This window comes from Oncorhynchus gorbuscha, linkage group LG18 (assembly GCF_021184085.1).
Source record: "Oncorhynchus gorbuscha isolate QuinsamMale2020 ecotype Even-year linkage group LG18, OgorEven_v1.0, whole genome shotgun sequence".
Lineage (NCBI taxonomy): Eukaryota > Metazoa > Chordata > Actinopteri > Salmoniformes > Salmonidae > Oncorhynchus > Oncorhynchus gorbuscha.
The window spans coordinates 13904377-13931308 of NC_060190.1; the positions used below are offsets into that span (position 1 = coordinate 13904377).

General features: G+C 43.6%; 2 protein-coding genes across 11 annotated transcripts in view; one reads left to right on the forward strand and one right to left on the reverse strand.

The window, feature by feature from the left end:
* The window catches only part of LOC124002879 (trafficking kinesin-binding protein 1-like), a 68278-nt gene extending 41974 nt beyond the window's left edge, over positions 1–26304 (forward strand). For 5 of the 9 annotated variants that reach the window (XM_046310666.1, XM_046310667.1, XM_046310668.1 and 2 more), the window contains one exon: positions 180–2002. In XM_046310666.1, the coding sequence (XP_046166622.1) occupies positions 180–516 (337 nt within the window). In that variant the 3' untranslated portion in view covers positions 517–2002. Of the gene's footprint in view, positions 1–179; positions 2003–26085 lie in introns of those variants that run through there. The other 4 variants (XR_006833147.1, XM_046310671.1, XM_046310673.1 and 1 more) reach the window with 4 other exon arrangements.
* LOC124002880 (cholecystokinin-like) lies at positions 2145–2889 on the reverse strand. Of its 2 annotated transcripts, none has more exons than XM_046310677.1 (2): positions 2484–2889; positions 2145–2350 (listed from the first exon to the last, which is right to left on the reverse strand). In XM_046310677.1, exons 1-2 carry the CDS (start codon positions 2755–2757, stop codon positions 2283–2285), a joined length of 342 nt encoding a protein of 113 aa, XP_046166633.1. In that variant the 5' UTR covers positions 2758–2889; the 3' UTR covers positions 2145–2282. The 2 variants fall into 2 exon arrangements, with proteins under 2 accessions (XP_046166633.1, XP_046166634.1); XM_046310678.1 differs by having other exon boundaries at positions 2145–2367.
* Positions 26305–26932: the final 628 nt, after the last annotated feature.

Genomic DNA, 26932 nt, shown 5'->3' on the forward strand with positions numbered 1-26932 from the left:
CACAATCTCTAACCCACCCTTACAGGTGTAATCCATCACTGGGAGCAACTAAACTGACTAACCACTCTTAACTAATGCTGCACTGTTACTAATGCTCCTAAGCTTCTCGCTATGTATTTATTGTATTTAACAGAACTCCTGTGTCTGATTGGTATTTTTCTCTTGTCCTGTATATACAGCCTTTGCTCTCGCAGCCTGTCCGCTCGTGGGAGCTGTGAGCATCTGAGTCCCACGTCGCCCTCCTCTTCCAATCAGCAGCACTGTGTGCTGACCTTGGACCCTAGCCAGGGTGGTGGCCACCACTCCACCTCCACCCCAGCACCTCCTCTATCACTGGGACTCCTGAAGCTGCTGGAGGAGCAGGGAATCTCTGCCTCCACCCTCCCCTACCCTTACCACCAATTGACCCCACACACACCCCACACACGCCCACAACGGCAGAGGAAGAGCAGGGTGGAGGAACGTGCATTATGGAGGAAGAAGGGAGAATTAACATTTTCAGCTTCAACCTGGTAGAGAAGCTGAGGAGTCTGGGACTTCACAAGGTGGCAGCGCGAGGCGTGGTGGACTGAAGAGAGAATGAAGAGGAGAGAAAAGCAATCTGACAATACAGACATCCACAAAGAGTCTGAGAAAGACTGGGAAAACTCCTTCTCCCCTTCCTCCTTAATCCTCATTGACTTCAATCCACATGCTGGCTATGCCACTGCACCGACATTTTGTGTTTCGGGCCCACAGCAATACATCTTAAAATGGAACCTCGGGAGAACCATAGAGCCATACATTGAGTTTCTGTTACGTGTACAGTCACTCTTCTTTTTGTAATGGACTCATGTATTGTATATACTAGGTCTCCACGACGATGTGTGATGTCATGATCATTCTCAGGAGAATCACCTGATCACCAGTCCGGCTGGCTTGAACACGCGCAATTATTATTATTTTTTTAAAGATAAAAAGATGAACATAAAAGAAAAACATGCGTTTCTTTTTTATACTTGTGTTTCGTGGGTGTCGGATGGTTTTACACTTTTTTTTTAAGCCCCCCCCCCCCCCCGCTATGCTTTTTATATATATATTTTTTTTTACCATCAAATACAATCACATGACCTTTTCATTACTTTGGGAAAGATTCAAGGTATCGTTATTTAAGAACCACCACCAAACGGACCAGTTTGTCATCCACAGATGCACTGGAATTCAGAATGTCCTTTTGCATATTAGCTGCTATTAGAAAATGAAGCATTTGTGGGTATTAACCACATTGACTTTACTGTGGTAAAACCACAAGCACTTCAATCACTCCCCATTCCAGAATGGTAGAAAGATTGATACACTGACTTTACTTCCTGAACGTTTGTGACATTATTGACATTCCCTGAGTTATACTACTCTGCTCTTTACTCAAAAGTCCTCATTTAGCACTCGCAGTACTGTGTGTTTACATGGCATCACACATCATCACCTGCTGCAAGTCATTGTAAAACGCTTTACTTTGAAATGCTGTCAATTATTGTAAACTTTTGTATTTAGTCGAATCTCACCAAAGCATTCAGGTGGTCTACCATGCTGTATCAAAGACAACAGAAAGTGACTGTAAAAGGTCTCGGCACTAGTCTATGTGCTGGATCTGTGTTATCAGAGCTTAAACTAAAGTGTTGTTGGTACAAATGTAATTCATGTCATCAGGAATAATGAAAGTGAGTTGTATGAAAAAACGATGATCAAGTGATCGTGGACTGCATGCTTTTTTTGGATGCTCTTTCAGCTGTCTGGACAATCAATTGTAGATAAAAGGCCGTAGGATACTGCATATCAAAAGGGAAAATGATAGCAAATGATGACAATTTGAATTCAGAAGAAAATGAACCAAACAGCACTACATATATTTCAGATGTTGAAATGGACTACTCTGTGCTGAATTCTATATTATGATCACTGAGATGAATGTCTGTATATATTGTACCACATGTACATTAAAAAGTACATTGTATTTCCATCAGCCACACGTGCATGCGTGATCTTTTTCTACTCTAAGGGCCGAATTCCCCAGACACATTAAGCCTGGTCCTAGACTAAAAAGAACAGTTAGTTCTGTGTCCGGCCTATGTCCTAAATTAAATCAAGAAAGTTCCGTAGACATATACTGCAAACATGTTTATTTTGACACTTGGATAAAAATCAAAACTCATGACATAAGCCAATGAAAATTTCAAGTAGGGATGGCTTCCTGAGTAACACCAGTGCAGGCAGACGTTCCTCATTTGGCGAGTGATACATCTCTACTCTGCACTCCGCCGTCCAAAGTCTACCCATCCTTGGTAGTCCCGGTCCGGACACTCGTTCATCTCTGCGAACAATACAAACCTATATGAACCAAACAGAAAAGTTCAATGTGCATTTAAAGTGCTCAAGCAAACAACTATACACTTCACATTTGCCGCATCTCTCACTCACGCACTTGACTCGACACCACCACTTACCTGAGATGGCCTGCATGATTTGCTTGGACATGAACTCGCGCTGGTCCTCCGACAAGTGCGCCATCCTCTCCATCCGTGCCATGCTCGTTTGAGTGTCTTGCGCCGTCCTAACCATGTTCTCCGCAGCATTCCTCACCGCCTCCCTCCTGGCCAGTAGCTGTGGCAGTATCCCACCCTGTTTGCTGTTGCCATCCAACTTGGATACAGGTGATGTCAAACTAACCCTCACCAGCGCTGCCATGAGGACGCACACCAACAATCCTCTCATTGCCATGCCTGGACGCAGAATAAGAGTTTTCTTACAATATAGCTTTAGATTATTAGAAGTAGGGAATGTAAAAAGCTATTTTTTGTGTGAAAGTGAGAGGTGACTGTATGTAACAGTCTGTACAGAACGAAGTCGGCAAGTGCGAATGATATTGCCAGTTGTCCATGTCAGGTCTTTTATAGACAAAGGTCTATGTAGCCAATATGGTAAAAGAGCAATATCTGATAACAATGTCCAAGATGGAACCCTTGATTGATTGAAAAAAAAACGATGGAAACTCCGTGCGTAATGGATGCTTGGTGCCAGAATGGGGCGCATCAATATTCTAATCGTTCACCTGGAAATGAGAGACAATAAAGTATAACTCAGATATTCAATAGTGGTTGTTGTTACAGAAGTCTACAACCCTGTCATAACACCTGTATCGAAGGCCAAGGTCCACCAACTCTAACTTCCACTTGCATTGACATGCAGTAAAACCCATAGATCAACAATTAGAAAGGCCATAGAAAAAGTTGCAAGTGGTGCATCACTTAGAAACACATTTGAAACACAAAGGCACCATATCATTACTGATGTTCTTAATATAGACCTAGTTGTAAAATTATAATGACTGATCATGAAAGCATAACCTAAACAACCGATGGGGAAGGTTTAAGTGGACAGTGTATGATGACGTACATCCTCCATCTTTGACTGGGAACAACAGAGTTGTTTACCTATAGATTTTTGTTAAGAAGTAACTTCTGTATATAATAAAGTCTTTAGTGTCACTGTTGTAGAGAGGAGTAGGCAGGATGCAGTTGCAGGTTTATAACTACTTAATTTGTTTAAGCACCATAGATCAAAGCCTGTCGAAACCCAAACGCTGTTGTGCTCTAAATATATCTTCCTTATCAAAAGGCACAGGACGAACCCAAAGTGCAAAATATAAAGTACTCAGGAAATTGTAGGAGAGTTTCCTCTCAGGAAAACAAGTAACATTTACAATGACCGACAAAGACAAATGGCAGACGGAGTATATATACAGTGATAGAGTGGGGATTGGAATCAGGTGTGTGTAATAATGACAAGACAAGTCCGGGATTGATGAGTGAAGGCCGTTTGCCAGCAGTAGGTTCGACAGCAGCTAGGCCGGTGATGCCGAAATGCCTGAGCTGGACAGGAGAGGGAGCCAAAGCGAAGGCTTGTGTAACATTTAGAAGCTGTGTATTTTTTTAAATCCATATGATTTAAAAAACACGAATTGTTGTAAGGATACCACAGCCAAAGTGATATGCTATTGGATATAAGAGCAACGTCAACTCACCAACATTACGACCAGGAATACGACTTTCCCGAAGCGGATCCTCTGTTTGGTCCACCACTCAGGATAATTGATCAGATCCCAGCCGGCGACCGAAAACAACAGTGCCGCAGAAGGGGTAGATGGAGCGGTCTTCTGGTCAGGCTCCGTAGACGGGCACATCGCGCACCGCTCCCGAGCATTCTACTCGCAAATTTCAGAGATTGTAATTTTCTTTGTTTCACGGAAGCATGGCTCACTCGGGATACGTCATCAGAGTCGGTACAGCTACCTGGCTTCTTCACGCATCGCGCCGACAGAAACAAACATCTCTCTGGTAAGAAGAAGGGTGGGGGTGTATGCCTTATGATCAACGAGATGTGGTGTGATCATAACAACATACAGGAACTCAAGTCCTTTTGTTCACCTGACCTAGAATTCCTTACAATCAAATGCCGACCGCATTATCTACCAAGAGAATTCTCTTCGATCATAATCACAGTCGTGTATATCCCGCCCCAATCAGACACATTGACGGCCCTGAAAGAACTTCATTTGACTCTATGTAAACTGGAAACCACATATCCTGAGGCTGCATTTATTGTAGCTGGGGATTTTAACAAGGCTAATCTGAAAACAAGACTCCCTAAATTTTATCAGCATATCGAATGTGCAACCCGGGCTGGCAAAACCCTGCATCATTGTTATTCTAACTTCCACGACGCATATAAAGCCCTCCCCTGCCCTACTTTTGGAAAATCTGACCACGACTCCATTTTGTTGCTCCCAGCCTATAGACAGAAACTAAAACAGGAAGCGCCCATGCTCAGGTCTATTCAACGCTGATCCAACCAATCGGATTCCACGCTTCAAGATTGCTTCGATCACGTGGACTGGGATATGTTCCGTATAGCGTCAGACAATAACATTGATAAATACGCTGATTCGGTGAGCGAGTTTATTAGCAAGTGCATCGGTGATGTTGTAACCACAGCGTCTTTTAAAACAATCCTCAACCAAAAACCGTGGATTGATGGCAGCATTCGCGCAAAACTGAAAGCGAGAACCACGGCTTTTAATCAGGGCAAAGTGGCCGGAAACATGACCGCATACAAACAGTGTAGCTATTCCCTCCACAAGGCAATCAAACAAACTAAGCGTCAGTATAGAGACAAAGTAGTGTCGCAATTCAACAGCTCAGACACGAGAGGTATGTGGCAGGGTATACAGTCAATCACGGATTACAAAAAGAAAACCAGCCCCGTCACGGACCAGGATGTCTTGCTCCCAGACAAACTAAACAACTTATTTGCTCGCTTTGAGGACAACACAGTGCCACTGACATGGCCCACTACCAAAACCTACGGGCTCTCCTTCACTGCAGCCCACATGAGTAAAACATTTAAACGTCTTAACCCTCGCAAGGCTGCCGGCCCAGACGGCATCCCCAGCCACGTCCTCAGGGCATGCGCAGACCAGCTGGCTGGTGTGTTCATGGACATATTCAATCAATCCCTATCCCAGTCTGCTGTTCGCACATGCTTCAAGAGGGCCACCATTGTTCCTGTTCCCAAGAAAGTGAAGGTAACTGAGCAAAATGACTATCGCACCGTAGCACTCACTTCCGTCATCATGAAGTGCTTTCCAATTTGCTTGCCGCCCCAATAGGTCCACAGACGACGCAATTGCAATCTCACTGCACACTGCCCTAACCCATCTGGACAAGAGGAATATGTAAGAATGCTGTTCATCAACTACAGCTCAGCATTTAACACCATAGTACCCTCCAAACTCGTCATTAAGCTCAGGACCCTGGGTCTCGACCCCGCCCTGTGCAACTGGGTCCTGGACATTCTAACGGGCTGCCCCGCAGGTGGTGAGGGTAGGTAACAACATCTCCACCCCGCTGATCCTCAACACTGGCGCCTCACAAAGGTGCGTTCTCAGCCCTCTCCTGTACTCCCTGTTCATGACTATGTGGCCATGTACGCCTCCAACTCAATCATCAAGTTTGCAGACGACACTACAGTGGTAGGCTTGATTACCAACAATGACAAGACGGCCTACAGGGAGGAGGTGAGTGCCCTCGGAGTGTGGTGTCAGGAAAATAACCTCACACTCAATGTCAACAAAACAAAGGAGATGATCGTGGATTTCAGGAAACAGCAGCGGGAGCAGCTTCCTATCCACATCGACAGGACCGTAGTGGAGAAGGTGAAAAGATTTAAGTTCCTTGGCGTACACATCACAGACAAACTGAAATGGTCCACCCACACAGACAGCGTCGTGAAGAAGGCGCAGCAGTGCCTCTTCAACCTCAGGAGGCTGAAGAAATTAGGCTTGTCACCAAAAACACTCACAAACTTTTACAGATGCACAATCGAGAGCATCCTGTCGGGCTGTATTACCGCCTGGTATTGCAACTGCTCTACCCACAACCGTAAGGCTCTCCAGAGGGTAGTGAGGTCTGCACATCGCATCACAGAGAGGGCAAACTACCTGCCCTCCAGGACACCTACAACACCCGACGTCACAGGAAAGCCAAAACGATTGTCAAGGACAACAACCACCCGAGCCACTGCCTGTTCACCCCGCTATCATCCAGAAGACGAGGTCAGTACAGGTGCATCAAAGCGGGGGCCGAGAGACTGAAAAAACAGCCTCTATCTCAAGGCCATCAGACTGTTAAACAGCCACCACTAACATTGAGTGGCTGCTGCCAACATACTGACTCATCTCTAGCCACTTTAATAATGAAAAGAATGGATGTAATAAATGTATCACTAACCACTTTAAACAATGCCACTTTATATAATGTTTACATACCCTACATTACTCATCTCATTTGTATATACTGTACTCTGTACCATCTACTGCATCTTGCCTATGCCGTTCGGCCATCACTCATTCACATATTTGTATGTAGATATTCTTATTCATTCCTTTCCACTTGTGTGTGTGAGGTAGTTGTTGTGAAATTGTTAGGTTAGATTACTTGTTAGAAATTACTGCACGGTCGGAACTAGAAGCACAAGCATTTCGCTACACTCGCATTAACACCTGCTAACCAGGTGTATGTCACAAATAAGATTTGATTTGATTTGATATGCTGTTATGGAAATAGGAAACGATAAAGGTCAAGATGGTTCATTGTTCAACATGGACCTGGTGGTTATGTTCATTGTGCACTTCACAGTAATGTAAAGTATCAACTAATTTATATAGAAAACTGGAAGGTTAGTTTCATATTGGCAGATTGAATTCACTGCAGAGCTCTTGAAAGGATTTCAGTGTGGTTGTGTTCTGATGAAACAGGTCTGAAAAGGTCCTGATCCCTAGAGTATGCCAAAGATGAAAGTTGGTATCACTCAGGGCTTTTGGCAAGTCTGGGTTGCATACAACAGGCGAGTGAGGCAAGCATTTCGCTACACTCGCATTAACATCTGCTAACCATGTGTATGTGACAAATAAAATTTGATTTGATTTGATTTATCAGGGAGGAAATGTTTCTGGCACTCCAACGACATTGAGAATGCTTATGGGGGGGTCTTTCCTAGGAAGACGGGGTTGAAAGTAGTTATGAAATTCTGTGTAATTGAGGTGCGGTGTGAGATGTTGTTCTTTCAGTTTTGAGATGTAGGTCTGGAAGGGAGAGTTAAGGAGAAACTGAAAATGAAAGGGAAATCAAAAGGATCATCATTAAAGCAAAAAAAGCACAATAGTGTTGATGTCCTATATTAGAAAGACATCCATTTGGTTAATGTCCTTCCATCTCCAGGCCTCCAAACGGTGCTGGCCACGTCTGTGACGTGTCCCTCTTCTGTTTCTATCTTGCTACACCTTATACAACCAACTAATTAGCTTTACCTTAACTGAATGGGGGGAAACGTCATTCCAAACCAACACAACCACGTTATTCTCATTTTACTGGTGTAACTTCCAGTAAATGAGGTATACCACTCCCCTCTACAACTGATTTATCATAAAAGCCCAGACACACGGGCATTCCAACTGACATTTGAAAGGAATTGCACGTAGGCCAAACACAATTAGCACTCACCCTTTCGCTTTAGTTGCCTTCTTACCTAATCGAGGCAGAACATATATATCTCTACCGGTGATAATAGAACCAAAGAAAACAGTAGAAATAGCAGAATGCCTGCCAAGTGATTGCCTGGCACGCGATGGTGTCTTGGTTTCCCTGGAAATACCTCTGGTCACACGGTGCGAAAGAAGATTTGAGTCAAACACTCCCTTTTAACCTTTAGGGTCACCAGAGAATACATAGAGGCCATGAAGTGAAGTGTTTGTTTAATATACAGTCTATTGGCTGAATGGGTGAGATTTGTGGTTTCAATAGGTGGTGGTTTGAGGATAGCCACAGTGAAGTCTTGATGGGGATGAGTTTACATAGCGGGGCATGTGTATCATTCATTATGTTGTCTTGTGGGTCTGTGTATGAATGATTTGTACTTTTGTGGCTTAGAGGTAACTCTAACCCTTCAGAAAGTATTCACATCCCTTGGTTTTTTCCCACATTTTGTTGTGTTACAGCCTGAGTCTAAAATTGATACAATTTAGATTTTGTGTCACTGGCCTACTAAAAATACCCCATAACCTGAAAGTGGAATTATGCTTTAAGACATTTTTACAAATGAATTGACATTGAAAAACGATAATGTCTTGATTCAATAAGTATTCAACCCCTTTGTTATGGCAAGCCTAAATAAGTTCATGAGTAAAAATGTGCTTAACAAGTCACATAATAAGTTGCATGGACTCACTCTGTGTGCAATAATAGTGTTTAAAATCATTTTGGAATGAATACCTCATCTCTGTACTCCACACACAGAATTATCTGTAAGGTCCCTAAGTCAAGCAGTGAATTTCAAACACAGACTCAACCACAGGGAGGTTTTCCAATTCTTGCATAGAAGGGCACCTATTGGTAGATGGGTAAAAAGCAGACATTGAATATCCTTTTGAGCATGGTGAAGTTATTAATTACTCTTTGGATGGTGTATCAATACACCCAGTTACTACAAAGATACAGGCGTCCTTCCTAAGGAAACCACTCAGGGATTTCACCACAAGGATAATAGTGACTTTAACTAATGTACAGAGTTTAATGGTTGTGTAGTTACTCCACAATACTAACCTAAATGACAGAGTGAAAAGAAGTAAGCGTGTACATTATACAAATATTCCAAAACATGCATCCTGTTTGCAACAAGGCACTAAAGTAAAACTGGAAAACAAATTGGCAAAGAAATGTACTTTAGGTTCTGAATACAAAGCATTATGTTTGGGGCAAATCCAACACAACAGATCACTGACTACCACTCTTCATATATTCAAGCATGGTGGTGGCTGCATCATGTTATGGGTATGCTTGTCATCGGCAAGGACTAGAGAGTTTTTTTGGGATGAAAAAAACGGAATATAGCAAATTCCTAGGGTAAAAGCTTGTTCATTCTGCTTTCCGACAGACACTGGGAGACAAATTCACCTTTCAGCAGGACAATAACCTAAAACACAAGGAAAAATATACACTGGAGTTGCTTACCAAGATGTCATTGAATGTTCCTGAGTGGCCTAGTTACAGTTGACTTAAATAGTCTTGAAAATCTAACTTGACAGAGCATGAAGAATTTTTAAAATAATAATGTGCAAATATTGTACTGTCCAGGTGTGTACAGCTTTTAGAGACGTACAGTTGTAATCACTGCCAAAGGTGATTCTAACATCTAACATCTAACACTCAGGGTGTGAATACTTATGTAAATGAGATATTTCCGTATTTCATTTTCAATAAACGTGCAAACATTTCTAAAAACTACTTTTCACTTTGTCATTATGGGGTATTGTGTGTATATGGGTGAGATTATTATTATTTTATTCATTTTGAATTCAGGCTGTAACACAACAATATGTGGAATAAGTGAAGGGGTGTGAATACTTTCTAAAGGCACTGTATCTGTGTGCTATTCATCACTAATGGTTTTTGTTAATGTGAAAAGTCCCTGGGGATATGTCTGTTCATGCTCTGACAAGGTAAAACTCATTCATCATCATTACATGGAAAGAGGCAGGGCTCAATTCAGTCTAACCTGCCTTGCAGTGCTTACACAGCAGCTCATTTTCCCTGAATTCAAATAACATCAGAATGGTTTTCACAACTGTAACAATCCAACTACAGACTCCTCTAACTTGGTTTTAAGAATTAGTGTGTGAGCTTGGACAGTTTTTATTAATCAAAGAGAGTGTGTAAACATACAATACGATGCGCTCTCAAAAAGGAAAAGGCAGACATTGCTCTATTACAAGAGACACTCCATGCCGAACATGCTAAACTCTGCAGAGCTTAGGTGGAACATGCTAAACTCTGCAGAGCTTAGGTGGAACATGCTAAACTCTGCAGAGCTTAGGTGGAACATGCTAAACTCTGCAGAGCTTGGGTGGAACATGCTAAACTCTGCAGAGCTTGGGTGGAACATGCTAAACTCTGCAGAGCTTGGGTGGAACATGCTAAACTCTGCAGAGCTTGGGTGGAACATGCTAAACTCTGCAGAGCTTGGGTGGAACATGCTAAACTCTGCAGAGCTTGGGTGGGACAGGTATATATCTCATCTTTCAAATCTAACAGTAGAGGCACAGTCATACTTATCCATAAGCATGTTTCATTCATATTTGACAAAAACACATCTGATTCAGAGGGGAGATATAATAACTGGGTCATTGTTTGGGTAACCAATTACTTTCTTAAATATATTTGCCCCTAACACAGATACTCATGATTTCATGTTGAACATAATAACCCTGTTCAATGAGCATTGTGTTTTCTTTGGAATGCTAGCTGGAGATTAGAATTGTACCCTCAACTCAACTCTGGACAAATCATCTCAAGTCCCCACCACAAACCCTAGATCGGCAAAGATGTTGAACTCTCTTACTAAAGACATGGGACTGATCGATATCTGGAGAGAGACTAAAAGCTCATCTATGGACTATACCTACTACTACAATGACCATAAGACCTACTCTCACATAGATTACTGAAAGAGTTAAACAGGATGGAGTGGAGATTTCTGTTCTCAGTCTTAGAAAAGTTCAATATGGGCCCAAACTTTATTAAATGGATTAAGTGACTATATTGTCATCCAAATGCCATGGTGTCTACTAACGGTCTGAACTCTGACAGATTCCCTTTGGGACGTGGCACAATACAAGCATTCTTGCTGTCCCACCTGCTCTACTTGTTGGGGGCAGAGCCTTTGACAGAGTTGCTAAGGAGCAATCCATCCAAGTATCATGGGGGTTTCTGCAGGCGGTCTTCAGCACAAGAGTTCACTCTATGCGGATGATGTCTTGCTCTACATATCCAACCCTCCCATTTTAGACATAATGCTAGGTACATTTTCAGGATATAAAATACATTTGAACAAATCCATTGTTCGCCCTCTCAATCTTCCACTCAGCAGCTCTATGAAGACACTCTGCCCGTTCCAATGACAGAAAATACCTTGGAATCTTTGTAACACCAGATCTGAACTGCCTTTTCAAGGAAAATAATCTCCCACTCCTGGATTGAATTACAATTAGCTTAGTTGGAAGAATCAATGTTATTCGTACGAATATCCTCCCTAGATTGAACTATTTATTTCAGATGCTCCCATGCTATCTTCCAGTCGCTTTTTTTTCAAAACAACCAACCAAAGTTTGGATCACAAACAGACAAGATTCAATGTCGATTCAGATAGGTGCAATGAACAACAGGATTGGGCCTCTAAGATCAATTAGTGTATATTCATTAATAACTTTAGTGAAGGGGGCAACATACCCCAAACCTTTGTGATTTACAACACCCTACTAGCATGGAAGGACTGTGAGAAATACATTGGCATTTCCTCCCTGATATGCTCTCACTCGCCTGTTGTATGCAACCCAGACTTGCCAAAAGCCCTGAGTGATACCAACTTTCATCTTTGGCATACTCTAGGGATCAGGACCTTTTCAGACCTGTTTCATCAGAACACAACCACACTGAAATCCTTTCAAGAGCTCTGCAGCGAATTCAATCTGCCACAATGTTTTTATTATCTTCAAACTAGACACAGTCACTTCCAAGGGGAGGTTTAGAGCTCAGCTGAATAAAGTTGAGACCCTTCTTGCCATGCCACAATCCATCAAAGGCAAAATCTACTATATCTATAGAGTCCTTTCTGAGAATGTGGGCTCCTCCTTTACTCCTTTGAAAATAATCTGGGAAAAGGTCCTTTATTTGACTATCAGTGAGTTATGGGCGGATGTTTGCGACAGGGTATACTGCTCCTCTACTAATATAAAAATTAAATACATTTTATTACACCCCAGTGAGACTCCATAGAAGGAATTCAGACATTTCTCCTGATTGTAAAACACGTACCTCTGAAAGTGGAACCTGCTGTAGAAGTATGTATATGTATAGAGATTGCCAACATCTGGTAATCTATACAGTGAGGGGAAAAAGTATTTGATCCCCTGCGGATTTTGTACGTTTTCCCACTGACAAAGAAATGATCCGTCTAGACTGATAATTTCTTTGACAGGAGGTCAGGAAGGTGATCGTGGTCGAGAAGGTCCAAGAAGTACAACAAGTCCAGGAAGTGGTGGAAGGTGAGCAAGCAGGAGAATAATTAACAAAACAAATGAATCAATGAAAGTTTCAAGTGTTGTTACCCATAATACACACCATTCATTCATTCTTTTTCGGTTTTGCCACAGCGTATTACCCCCACATAAAGAAGTGTGTGAGGGTGATTGTGGAGGAGGAGGTGGTGTCCACCGTAGTTGATGAGAAGGTCACGGAAATGAACGAACTGAGAGGTCGAGATAGTTCTAGAATCTGGTGAAGAGGTAACACTCTTGCCTCTGGTCCACAAATACCCCTGATGATGGGGGTTCAAACCATATATGTAATATGTCCCTTTTGACGGGATTGCATCAGCTGAATGATAACTGATGTAATTTACTCATGTTACCTTATAACTCTCATGTGGACAATTGAATATTATTTCTAGAATGTGTTTTTCCCATTGTTCCATTCATTGCCACCAGGTGGAATTATCTCATTTAAATATCTTTGTTTAACCCCATTAAAAGTGAAAATGATTTGAGTAAATTGAAAACAGATTGGTACAGTTACATAAGTGACATCAGGGAAAATACAATTAGCTTCATCAGCTATTATAAAGGTATTTTAGCTCCATTGTATACTCCCAGGACCACAAGCCATGAATGTTCTCTGTACTCTAAGACAGGTTTAAAGTTCATGTTCTATAGGCCTATATTGAAGCAACATCTCAAGACATGACAGGAAGTTAAGGCTTGGTTGCAAATGAGTCTTCCAAATGGACACTGACCCCAGGCATACTTCCAAAGTTGTGGCAAACGGCTTAAGGACAACAAATTCAAGGTATTGGAGTGGCCATCACAAAGCCTTAAAAAGAACACAAAGAACTTAAAAACCTTGTGTAAGCAAGTAGGCCTGCAAACCTGAGTCAGTTACACAAGCTCTGTCAGGAGGAATGGCCCAAAATTCCCCCAACTTATTGTGGGAAACTTGTGGAAGTCTACTTGAAACGTTTGACCCAAGTTAAACAATTTAAAGGCAATGCTACCAAATACTAATTGAGTGTATGTCAACTTCTGACCCACTGGGAATGTGATGAAAGAAATAAAAGCTGAAATAAATCATTCTCTCTACTATTATTCTGACATTTCACATTCTTAAAATAAAGTGGTGATCCTAACTAATCTAAGACAGAAAATATTTACTTGGATTAAATGTCAGGAATTGTGAAAAACTGAGTTTAAATGTATTTGGCTAAGGTGTATGTATATTTTCCCGACTTCAGCTGTAGCTTATGCTTTCAGTACTAGATTCATTCTCTGATCCTTTAATTGGGTGGACAACATTTCAGTTCATGCTGCAAGATCTCTGATAGGTTGGAGGAAGTCCTCTGGAAGTTGTCATAATAACTGTAAGTCTATGGAAGGGAGTGAGAACCACGAGACTCCTAGGTTCTGTATTGAAGTCAATGTACCCAGAGAAGGATGGAAACTAGCTGTCCTCTGGCTACACCATGGTGCTGTTGAGGCTACTGTGGACATAGTTGAGGATACAGTGCTTTAAATGAATTATTTGGCGACATGAATATATTTAGTATAGTTTTATATTAAAATGATTACATTTGACATTTTCCACTGTTTATATTTTTCTGAAATTCACTGAGGAGGATGGTCTTTCCCTTCCTCCATTGATTGAAACAAAGTGTGTATAGAGAATCAGTCGGTAGAGTTTCAGTAGAGAAAGTTTCAGTTACATCTATATATCAGTTTAAACAGCTAAGAGTATGACATAGAGTAGCTCTGGTCCAGATCGTTACGTGCAGCTTGAGCCATCAAGGCTCCCACCGCAGGTAAGGCTCTGGACCAGAGCTAAACATGGAGCAGATACAGTGAAGGCAGGTTAGTCATGCAGAGAAATGTTGGGCCTCATTCAACATCATTCAAAAACATTTTACAAGTTCTATATAGTAGTAATTGGTTAGAGACTTCATCCATAACTGCAATGATTGATTACTTATTCAATTCTGCGTGTTACAACAATCTTTCCTCTCGGTCAGCAGGTGATACAAAAGCACAATTCATTATACAGCTAACATCTGTATGTGCCTGGTCCATTACTTCAAGCTTAAGCTAATTTAACAGAATGGGCCTTGATCAAAAGTAGCACACTATATTGAATAGGGTTTCATTTGTGCCAATGAGGGTTGTCTGAAAGCAGAGGTGTCTTCTGGTCCTAGCTATATCTTCCTCATCTGAGCCATTGGCTCATCTAGACTCTGTTCCTTCTCCCCTAACAGGAACATTTTTTTCATGGGCCGTGTCCGAATACCCATTCTAGCATTCTAAATAGTAGGCATTTTGAGTATACGAAAATAGAACGTTATACAGTATGTGAAATTTCAGAATTGTAGTAAGCTTTAAATACCAGGATGTCATACTCATTCAGTTTTTTTATCTAGTAGAATTCGCTGCACTCTATTGAAGAAAGTAAATGTATGTTGCAACCTACATGTTTTTGACAACAGCTGATAATCAGAAATTTTTTATTTATTTTTTATATCACCTTTATTTAACCAGGTAGGCTAGTTGAGAACAAGTTCTCATTTGCAACTGCGACCTGGCCAAAATAAAGCATAGTAGTGTGAACAGACAGCAGCAGAATGGCGGGATTCAACACAATTGATCATTGGATGACACCTTAGAGGCATGGATGAGCATAGTATGTTAATATTAGTTGCGTACTGCATTAGTTTAATACTAAGCAGCACATTCTAAATGGTATGCAGTATAACTAAGTAGTAGAAAAGCTAGATTTCGGACAAGGCCATTGTTACTTGAAACTACTTAAGATCTGCCAATTAGTTTCCCCGACTCATAGAGAGTGGTGAGTCACAGTTTAAATCAGAGGACGGCTCAATGTAATGGCTGAAACAGATTGAATGGAACAGTATCAAGCACATGGTTTCCATATGTTTGATACACTTTCGTTCAATCCATTTCATTCCAGCTATTACTATGAGCTGTCCTCCCCTCCGTTACCAGCCTCCACTGATACATGGGGACTTGGCTTTTCTGTGCTCACCGTACAGATACTACAGTATTCTTAAAAGGTGTATTTGGTACTGACCTTCTCAGGGATGGAGTAGGCCACGGTGATATCCTCTGGGAGGTCAGGGACAGGGTGTTATGCAGGTGAATGAGGACCCAAAAGCGACTTGGCGAAAACAGAGTCTTTAATCCAGTAAAGTAACTTTACAATCAAAAGGCATAATTCTACTCGTAATGACGAGAACAGACTGGAGACTTGATCAAGAACTGCAGGTTGCCTCGGGAAGGCACTTGAACGTTGTTCGGAGCAGACTCAGACACCTGCTCACCACGCAGCATCTGAGGGAAACACGACACGACAGGGCGATACATAGTTCTTCTGTGGCTTCTACTGATCCCGAGGATTCTTCCTTATGGGCGTTGAAAGCTCACTCTGCCAGAGTGTGGCATCCACTGCAACTCTTCCTCTATTCGCCAGCGCTTTTCACACAGCACGGTGAACAATAGACAAGGATCCGACAGGGCAGAAACGGAAAACAAGGGGAGAAATAGGGACTCTAATCAGGGGGAAAGATAGGGAACAGGTGTGGGAAGACTAAATGATTGATTAGGGGAATAGGAACAGCTGGGAGCAGGAACGGAGCGATAGAGAGAAGAGAGAGAGGAAGAGAGAGAGAAAAAGGGGAACGAACCTAAAAAGACCAGCAGGGGGAAAACGAACAGAGGGAAAAGCAAAATGACAAGACAATCTAAGACAAAACATGACAGTAGCCCCCCACTCACCGAGCGCCTCCTGGCGCACTCGAGGAGGAATCCTGGCGGCAACGGAGGAAATCATCAATAAGTGAACGGTCCAGCACGTCCCGAGACGGAACCCAACTCCTCTCCTCAGGACCGTAACCCTCCCAATCCACTAAGTATTGGTGACCCCGTCCCCGAGAACGCATGTCCATGATCCTATGTACCTTGTAAATAGGTGCGCTCTCGACAAGGACGGGAGGGGGAGGGAAGACGAACGGGGGTGCGAAGAAAGGGCTTGACACAGGAGACATGGAAGACAGGATGGACGCGACGAAGATGTCGCGGAAGAAGCAGTCGCACAGCGACAGGATTGACGACCTGGGAGACACGGAACGGACCAATGAACCGCGGAGTCAACTTACGAGAAGCTGTCGTAAGAGGAAGGTTGCGAGTGGAAAGCCACACTCTCTGGCCGCAACAATACCTTGGACTCTTAATCCTGCGTTTATTGGTGGCTCTCACAGTCTGTGCCCTGTAACGGCAAAGTGCAGACCTCACCCTCCTCCAGGTGCGCTCACAACGTTGGACAAACGCTTGAGCGGAGGGAACGCTGACTCGGCAAGCTGGGATGAGAACAGAGGAGGCTGGTAACCCAGACTACTCTGAAACGGAGATAACCCGGTAGCAGACGAAGGAAGCGAGGTTGTGAGCGTATTCTGCCCAGGGGAGCTGTTCTGCCCAAGACGCAGGGTTTCTGAAAGAAAGGCTGCGTAGTATGCGACCAATCGTCTGATTGGCCCTCTCTGCTTGACCGTTAGACTGGGGATGAAACCCGGAAGAGAGACTGACGGACGCACCAATCAAACGACAGAACTCCCTCCAAAACTGTGACGTGAATTGCGGGCCTCTGTCTGAAACGGCGTCTAACGGGAGGCCATGAATTCTGAATACATTCTCGATAATGATTTGTGCCGTCTCCTTAGCGGAAGGAAGTTTAGCGAGGGGAATGAAATGTGCCGCCTTAGAGAACCTATCGACAACCGTAAGAATCACAGTCTTCCCCGCAGACAAAGGCAGACCGGTAATGAAGTCTAGGGCGATGTGAGACCATGGTCGAGAAGGAATGGGAGCGGTCTGAGACGACCGGCAGGAGGAGAGTTACCCGACTTAGTCTGCGCGCAGTCCGAACAAGCAGCCACGAAACGGCGCGTGTCACGCTCCTGAGTCGGCCACCAAAAGCGCTGGCGAATAGACGCAAGAGTGCCTCGAACACCGGGATGACCAGCTAACTTGGCAGAGTGAGCCCACTGAAGAACAGCCAGACGAGTGGAAACAGGAACGAAAAGGAGGTTACTAGGACAAGCGCGCGGCGACGCAGTGTGCGTGAGTGCTTGCTTAACCTGTCTTTCAATTCCCCAGACTGTTAACCCGACAACACGCCCATAAGGAAGAATCCCCTCGGGATCAGTAGAAGCCACAGAAGAACTAAACAGACGGGATAAGGCATCAGGCTTGGTGTGCTTGCTACCCGGACGGTAAGAAATCACAAACTCGAAACGAGCGAAAAACAACGCCCAACGAGCTTGACGGGCATTAAGTCGTTTGGCAGAACGGATGTACTCAAGGTTCTTATGGTCTGTCCAAACGACAAAAGGAACGGTCGCCCCCTCCAACCACTGTCGCCATTCGCCTAGGGCTAAGCGGATGGCGAGCAGTTCACGGTTACCCACATCATAGTTGCGCTCAGATGGCGACAGGCGATGAGAAAAATAAGCGCAAGGATGAACCTTATCGTCAGACTGGAAGCGCTGGGATAGAATGGCTCCCACGCCTACCTCTGAAGCGTCAACCTCGACAATGAATTGTCTAGTGACGTCAGGAGTAACGAGGATAGGAGCGGACGTAAAACGTTCTTTTAGAAGATCAAAAGCTCCCTGGGCGGAACCGGACCACTTAAAACACGTCTTGACAGAAGTAAGAGCTGTGAGAGGGGCAGCAACTTGACCGAAATTACGAATGAAATGCCGATAGAAATTAGCGAAACCTAAAAAGCGCTGCAACTCGACACGTGACCTTGGAACGGGCCAATCACTGACAGCTTGGACCTTAGCGGAATCCATCTGAATGCCTTCAGCGGAAATAACGGAACCGAGAAAAGTAACGGAGGAGACATGAAAAGAGCACTTCTCAGCCTTTACGTAGAGACAATTCTCTAAAAGGCGCTGTAGAACACGTCGAACGTGCTGAACATGAATCTCGAGTGACGGAGAAAAAATCAGGATATCGTCAAGATAGACAAAAACAAAGATGTTCAGCATGTCTCTCAGAACATCATTAACTAATGCCTGAAAAACAGCTGGCGCATTGGCGAGACCGAACGGCAGAACCCGGTACTCAAAATGCCCTAACGGAGTGTTAAACGCCGTTTTCCACTCGTCCCCCTCTCTGATGCGCACGAGATGGTAAGCGTTACGAAGGTCCAACTTAGTAAAGCACCTGGCTCCCTGCAGAATCTCGAAGGCTGATGACATAAGGGGAAGCGGATAACGATTCTTAACCGTTATGTCATTCAGCCCTCGATAATCCACGCAGGGGCGCAGAGTACCGTCCTTCTTCTTAACAAAAAGAACCCCGCCCCGGCCGGAGAGGAAGAAGGCACTATGGTACCGGCGTCAAGAGACACAGATAAATAATCCTCGAGAGCCTTACGTTCGGGAGCCGACAGAGAGTATAGTCTACCCCGAGGAGGAGTGGTCCCCGGAAGGAGATCAATACTACAATCATACGACCGGTGAGGAGGAAGGGAGTTGGCTCGGGACCGACTGAAGACCGTGCGCAGATCATGATATTCCTCCGGCACTCCTGTCAAATCGCCAGGTTCCTCCTGAGAAGTGGGAACAGAAGAAATGGGAGGGATGGCAGACATTAAACACTTCACATGACAAGAAACGTTCCAGGATAGGATAGAATTACTAGACCAATTAATAGAAGGATTATGACATACTAGCCAGGGATGACCCAAAACAACAGGTGTAAAAGGTGAACGAAAAATCAAAAAAGAAATAGTCTCACTGTGGTTACCAGATACTGTGAGAGTTAAAGGTAGTGTCTCAAATCTGATACTGGGAAGATGACTACCATCTAAGGCAAACATGGGCGTAGGCTTGTCTAACTGTCTGAAAGGAATGTCATGTTTCCGAGCCCATGCTTCGTCCATGAAACAACCCTCAGCCCCAGAGTCAATCAAGGCACTGCATGTAGCACCCGAACCGGTCCAGCGTAGATGGACCGACATAGTAGTACAGGATCTAGATGAAGAGACCTGAGTAGTAGCGCTCACCAGTAGCCCTCCGCTTACTGATGAGCTCTGGCCTTTTACTGGACATGAATTGACAAAATGTCCATCAAATCCGCAATAGAGGCACAGGCGGTTGGTGATCCTCCGTTCCCTCTCCTTGGTCGAGATGCGAATACCTCCCAGCTGCATGGGCTCAGTCTCTGAGCCAGAGGAGGGAGATGGTTGCGATGCGGAGCAGGGAAACACCGTTGACGCGAGCTCTCTTCCACGAGCTTGGTGACGAAGATCTACCCGTCGTTCTATGCGGATGGCGAGAGCAATCAAAGAGTCCACACTGGAAGGAACCTCCCGAGAGAGAATCTCATCTTTGACCACTGCGTGGAGTCCCTCCAGAAAACGAGCGAGCAGCGCCGGCTCGTTCCAGTCACTAGAGGCAGCAAGAGTGCGAAACTCTATAGAGTAATCCGTTATGGATCGATCACCTTGGCATAGGGAAGCCAGGGCCCTAGAAGCCTCCCTACCAAAAACTGAACGGTCAAAAACTCGAATCATCTCCTCTTTAAAGTTCTGGTAATTGTTTGAACAATCAGCCCTTGCCTCCCAGATAGCTGTGCCCCACTCTCGAGCCCGGCCAGTAAGGAGTGAAATGACGTAAGCAACCCGAGCTCTCTCGCTAGAGTATGTGTTGGGTTGGAGAGAGAACACAATATCACACTGTGTGAGAAAGGAGCGGCACTCCGTGGGCTGCCCGGAGTAGCAAGGTGGGTTATTAACCCTAGGTTCCGGAGGCTCGGCAGGCCAGGAAGTAACAGGTGGCACGAGACGAAGACTCTGGAACTGTCCAGAGAGGTCGGAAACCTGAGCGGCCAGGTTCTCCACGGCATGGCGAGCAGCAGACAATTCCTGCTCGTGTCTGCCGAGCATGGCTCCTTGGATCTCGACGGCAGTGTTACGAGCATCTGTAGTCGCTGGGTCCATTCTTTGGTCGGATCCTTCTGTTATGCAGGTGAATGAGGACCCAAAAGCGACTTGGCGAAAACAGAGTCTTTAATCCAGTAAAGTAACTTTACAATCAAAAGGCATAATTCTACTCGTAATGACGAGAACAGACTGGAGACTTGATCAAGAACTGCAGGTTGCCTCGGGAAGGCACTTGAACGTAGCAGACTCAGACACCTGCTCACCACGCAGCATCTGAGGGAAACACGACACGACAGGGCGATACACAGACACAGCACGGTGAACAATAGACAAGGATCCGACAGGGCAGAAACGGAAAACAAGGGGAGAAATAGGGACTCTAATCAGGGGGAAAGATAGGGAACAGGTGTGGGAAGACTAAATGATTGATTAGGGGAATAGGAACAGCTGGGAGCAGGAACGGAGCGATAGAGAGAAGAGAGAGAGGAAGAGAGAGAGAAAAAGGGGAACGAACCTAAAAAGACCAGCAGGGGGAAAACGAACAGAGGGAAAAGCAAAATGACAAGACAATCTAAGACAAAACATGACACAGGGCCTGAGGCTCCCATGAGCTCCTCATCAGTCACCTCTGAAACCAGCTCAAAACCCGAAAGAGCAACAACACAGTGCATTCGGAAAGTATTCAGATCCCTTGACTTGTTCCACATTTTGTTACGTTTCAGCCTTATTCTAAAATGGATGACATTTATTTGTCTCATCAATCTACATACCATACCCCATAATGACAAAGCGAAAACAGGTTTTTAGAATTGTTTACAAATGTATTAAGATAAAAAAACAGCTTATTTACATAACTCTTCAGACGCTTTGCTATGAGACTCGAAATTGAACTCAGATGCATCCTTTTTCCATTGGTCATCCTTGAGATGTTTCTACAACTTGATTGGAGTCCACCTGTGGTAAATTCAATTGATTGGACATGATTTGGAAAGGAACAAACCTGTCCATATAAGGTCCCACAGTTGACAGTGTATGTCAGAGCAAAACCCAAGCCATGGGGTCGAAGGAATTGTCCGTAGAGCTGAAAGACAGGATTGTGTTGAGGCACAGATCTGGGGAACGGTACCAAAAAATGTCTGCAGCATTGACGGTCCTCACGAACACAGTGCCCTCCATCATTCTTCAATAGAAGAAGTTTGGAACCACCAAGACTCTTCCTAGAGCTGGCCGCCCGGCCAAACTGAGCAATCGGGGGAGAAGGGCCTTGGTCAGGGAGGTGAACAAGAACCCGATGGGTGACCCTTCCAGAAGAACAACTCTGCAACACTCCACCAATCAGGCCTTTATGGTAGAGTGGCCAGACTGAAGCCACTCCTCAGTTAAAGGCACATGGAAGCCAGCTTGGATTTTGCCTAAAGGCACCCAAAGACTCTCAGACCATGAGAAACAAGATTCTCTGGTCTGGTGAAACCAAGATTGAACTCTTTAGCCTGAATGGCAAGCGTCACGTCTGGCACCATCCCTACGGTGAAGCATGGTGGTGGCTGCATCATGCTGTGGGGATGTCTTTCGGCAGCAGGGACCGGGAGAGTAGTCAGCATGGAGGGAAAGAACGGAGCAAAACTGTCTATCCTATCGATCCTCGACTTCGGCGATGTCATTTACAAAATAGCCTCCAACACTCTACTCAGAAAACTGAATGCAGTCTATCACAGTGCCATCCATTGTGTCACCAAAGCCCCATATACCACCCACCACTGCGACCTGTATGCTCTTGTCGACTGGCCCTCGCTACTCCAGGTCATCTATAAGTCTTTGCTAGGTAAAGATCCACCTTATCTCAGCTCACTGGTCACCATTAACACCCACTTGTAGCACGCACTCCAGCAGGTATATCTCACTGGGCATCCCCAAAGCCAACTCCTACTTTGAACGCCTTTCCTTCCAGTTCTCTGCATGTAGATTTTTCTATTCTGTTATTGACTGTACTTTTGTTTATTCCATGTGTAATTCTGTGCCGTTGTTTTTTGTCGCACTGCTTGGCCAGGTCGCAGTTGTAAATGAGATCTTGTTCTCAACTGGTCTACCTGGTTAAATAAAGGTTAAAAAAATGAACTGAGCAAAGTACAAAGAGAACCTTGATGAAAACCTGCTCCAGAGCGCTCAGGACCTCAGACTGGGGTGAAGATTCACCTTCCAACAGGACAACAACCCTAAGAACACAAGCAAGACAACACAGGAGTGGCTTTGGGACAAGTCTCTGAATGTCCTTGAGTGACCCAGCCAGAGCCCGGACTTGAATCTGATCGAACATCTCTGGAGAGTCCTGAAAATAGCTGTTCAAGCGAAGCTCCCCATCTAACCTGACAGAGCTTGAGAGGACTGGGGGAAACTCTCCAAATACAGGTATTTACATTTACATTTAAGTCATTTAGCAGACAAGCTTGTAGCTTCATACCCAAGAAGACTCGAGGCTGTAATCACTGCCAAAGGTGCTTCAACAAATTACTGAGTAAAGGGTCTGAATACTTATGTAAATTTAATATTTCATTTTTTTATTTTTATACATTTGCAAAAATATCTACAAACCTGTTTTTGCTTTGTCATTATGGTGTATTGTCTGTCGATTGTTGAGGGGAAAATACTATTTAATCTACGCTACCGGTCAAAAGTTCTGGAACACCTACTCATTCAAGGGGTTTTCTTTATTTTGACTCTTTACTACATTGTAGAATAATAGTGAAGATGTCAAAACTATGAAATAACACAAATGGAATCATGTAGTAAGCAAAAAAGTGTTAAAGAAATCAAAATATATTTTATTTTTGAGATTCTTCAAATAACCACCCTTTACCTTGATGACAGCCTTGCACACTCTTGGCATTCTCTCAACCAGCTCCACCTGCAATGCTTTTCCAACAGTCTTGAAGGAGTTCCCACATATGCTGAGCACTTCTTGGCTGCTTTTCCTTCACTCTGCGGTCCGACTCATCCCAAACCATCTCAATTTGGTTGATGTCGTGGGACTGTGGAGGCCAGGACATCTGATGCAGCACTCCATCACTCGTCTTCTTCGTAAAATAGCCGTTACACAGCCTGGAGGTGTGTTAGGTCATTGTCCTGTTGAAAAACAAATGATAGTCCCACTAAGCCCAACCCAGATTGGATGGCGTATCACTGCAGAATGCTGTGGTAGCCATGCTGGTTAAGTGTGCCTTCAATTCTAAATAAATGACAGACAGTGTCACCAACAAAACACCACCACACCATAATACCTTCTCCTCTATGCTTTAAGATGGGAAATACACATGTGGAGATCATCGGTTTACCCACACTGCGTCTCACAAAGACACGGCAGTTGGAACCAAAAATCTCCGATTTGGACTCCAGACCAAAGGACAAGTTTTCACCGATCTAATGTCCATTGCTCATGTTTCTTGGACCAAGCAAGTCTCTTCTTCTTATTGATGTCCTTTAGTAGTGGTTTCTTTGCAGCAATTTGATCAGTCTCCTATGAACAATTGATGTAGAGATGCGTCTGTTACTTGAACACTGTGAAGCATTTATTTGGGATGCAATTTCTGAGGCTGGTAACTCTAATGAACTTATCCTCTGTAGTAGAGGTAACTCTGGGTCTCCCATTCCTCTGGCGGTCCTCATGAGAGCCAGTTTCATCATAGCGCTTGATGGTTTTTGCGACTGCACTTGATGAAACGTACAAAGTTCTTGACATTTTTTCCTTATTGACATTTCTTAAGGTAATGATGGACTGTCGTTTCTCTTTGCTTATTTGAGCTGTTCTTATCATAGTATTGACTTGGTCTTTTACCAAATAGGCCTATCTTCTGTATACCCACCTTCCATTGTCACAACACAACTGATTGGCTCAAACGCATTAAGAAGGAAAGCCTTTCCACAAATTAACTTTTAACAAGGCACACCTGTTAATTGAAATGTATTCCAGGTGACTACCTCATGAAGCTGGTTGAGGGAATGCCAAGCTGGTCGAGGGAATGCAAAGCTGTCATCAAGGCAAAGGGTGGCTATTTAAAGAATCTCAAAAATTAAATATATTTAGATTTGTTTACCACTTTTTTGCGTACTACATGATTTCATATGTGTTATTTCATGGTTTTGATGTCTTCACCATTATTCTACAATGTCGAAAATCGTAAAAATAAAGAAAAACCCTTGAATGAGTAGATGTTCTAAAACTTTTGACCAGTAGTGTATTTTAGAATGATGCTGTAATGTAACAAAATGTGGAAAAAGTCAAGGGGTCTGAATACTCTCCGAATGCCCTGTACATGGGTATTTCTGGGTATGTGTGAATTACATGAACTCTCATACAGAGATCTACATGGACATAATACACACAGACTATTTACTTTTCAAATCAAATTGTATTTGTCACATGCTTCGCAGACAATAGGCGTAGACTAACAGTGAATGCCTTTCCATAGTATATGTATATATCCCCCCCCCCAATTTCATGGTATCCAATTGGTAGTTGCAGTCTTGTCTCATCGCTGCAACTCCCGTACAGACTCAGGAGAGGCAAAGGTCGAGAGCCGTATGTCCTCCAAAACACAACCCTACCAAGCCACACTGCTTCTTAACACAATGCCCACTTAAACCGGAAGCCAGCCGCACCAACGTTTCGGAGGAAACACTGTACACCTGGTGACCGTGTCAGCGTGCACTGTGCCCAACCCGCCACAGGAGTCGCTAGCGCGTGATGGGACAAGGATATCCCTGCCGGCCAAACCCTTCACTAACCTGGACGATGCTGAACAAATTGTGCGCCGACCACCTGAATTCCCTTTATCTATTTTATGAGAATTTGTAAGATTCTTGTTTGCATAAAATAGACGGAGACCAGTCTTATCAATAATAGGTAACAGAATTTATTCTCAGAGCGCCCTGCCACGTTACCACGAGCAACAGTTTATATACAATAACATGACATCATTTCATTGCTTAACAGAATCCCCTCCTCTCGACCGGGACAAAGGGAACTTTAAAAGTTCATTCTGACCCCCCTAGCACATACACAGGACACACAACACAACTGAATTAACTTTTGACCCCTCAACATTATCAATCACCACTTAGCTGACAGTTCTAATTAACAGAAAACCTAGGAATGCACTCACTGTCTTATCTAAAACACCCCAGAGCTAGGTTTCGTCGGTTCAACCGTAGTTTAACTACCTTATCTGTTTACTTAATCCACAACCCATTTCTTTCTTCCTAGTTGGAATGGTGTTCATTAACTTTAATTACTCCTTGTCCGTGTCACACAATCCCTTCTTATGAACTCATATTGTTAATCAGATATAATAAAACAGAGCATAAGTTTACTTAGTTACAGTTTCATTTAAAATGATTTGTTCAGTCATTTAATAATACTTTTCCTAACATCCACCAGGTAAGATCTGCGAGTCCCTCACACAGACCTATTCATTGGTTACACTTTATTTTACAGTCCGGTTTCACATTTTATTTGATGTTTGTTTTATTTAACCAGGAAGGCCGTTAAGATATTTTTTTAGAGGGAGACCTGGCCAAGAAAGCAGCATACAGTCAAGTGCATAAAGTGACATGTTTTTTGTCTGGTATTTACTAAGAGCGTATTTATGGTGACAATGAATACTTCCTGGAAGTTTCATCAAAGACGTCAAAATAATAGGTAACCTGGTACTAAATGGTGTTCGAAATGAATTCAAAGGAACATAAGTAATTACCAGGAAGTGGACTGTTGAAGGTCGACTGACCTAAAGCTCAGCTGCCATTAAAATACATTTGCAGACTTTTCCCTGTTTCTCCAGTTTTGCATTTTGCCTCCAGCACTATCACTAATCGGTTTTGTGTGGACGGTAAGATTCTGCCTATTATCCCCAGGTAGTGAACCGTAAAATAACGTGAAATCCAATTATTTTTCATTACTTTGCCATTTAATTCATTAATTAAACCAAGGCCCAATATTAGTAATAACTTGAAAAGGTATTTACAAAATGACTACAAAAGACTCAAAACAATAGCAGCTTTGCTGTGCCCCTGGGGCACATTGACTCTGTACCGGTACCCCCTGCACATAGCCCGGCTAGTTATTTTCTGCTGCTCTTTAATAATTTGTTATTCTTATCTCTTATTATTATTATTATTTTTTTTTTCTTAAAACTGCATTGTTCGTTAAGGGCTTGTAAGTAAGTATTTCACTGTAAGGTCTACTTCTGTTGTATTCGGTGCATGTGACAAATAACATTTGATTTGAT

What these genes read in the sequence shown, in the direction of transcription:
- LOC124002880 (XM_046310677.1), bottom strand. Translation starts at nt 2,757, where the DNA reads ATGGCAATGAGAGGATTGTTGGTGTGCGTCCTCATGGCAGCGCTGGTG. An exon ending in AATCATGCAGGCCATCTCAG is followed by an intron (nt 2,351 to 2,483) that starts GTAAGTGGTGGT and finishes TATTGTTCGCAG; the next exon opens with AGATGAACGAGTGTCCGGAC.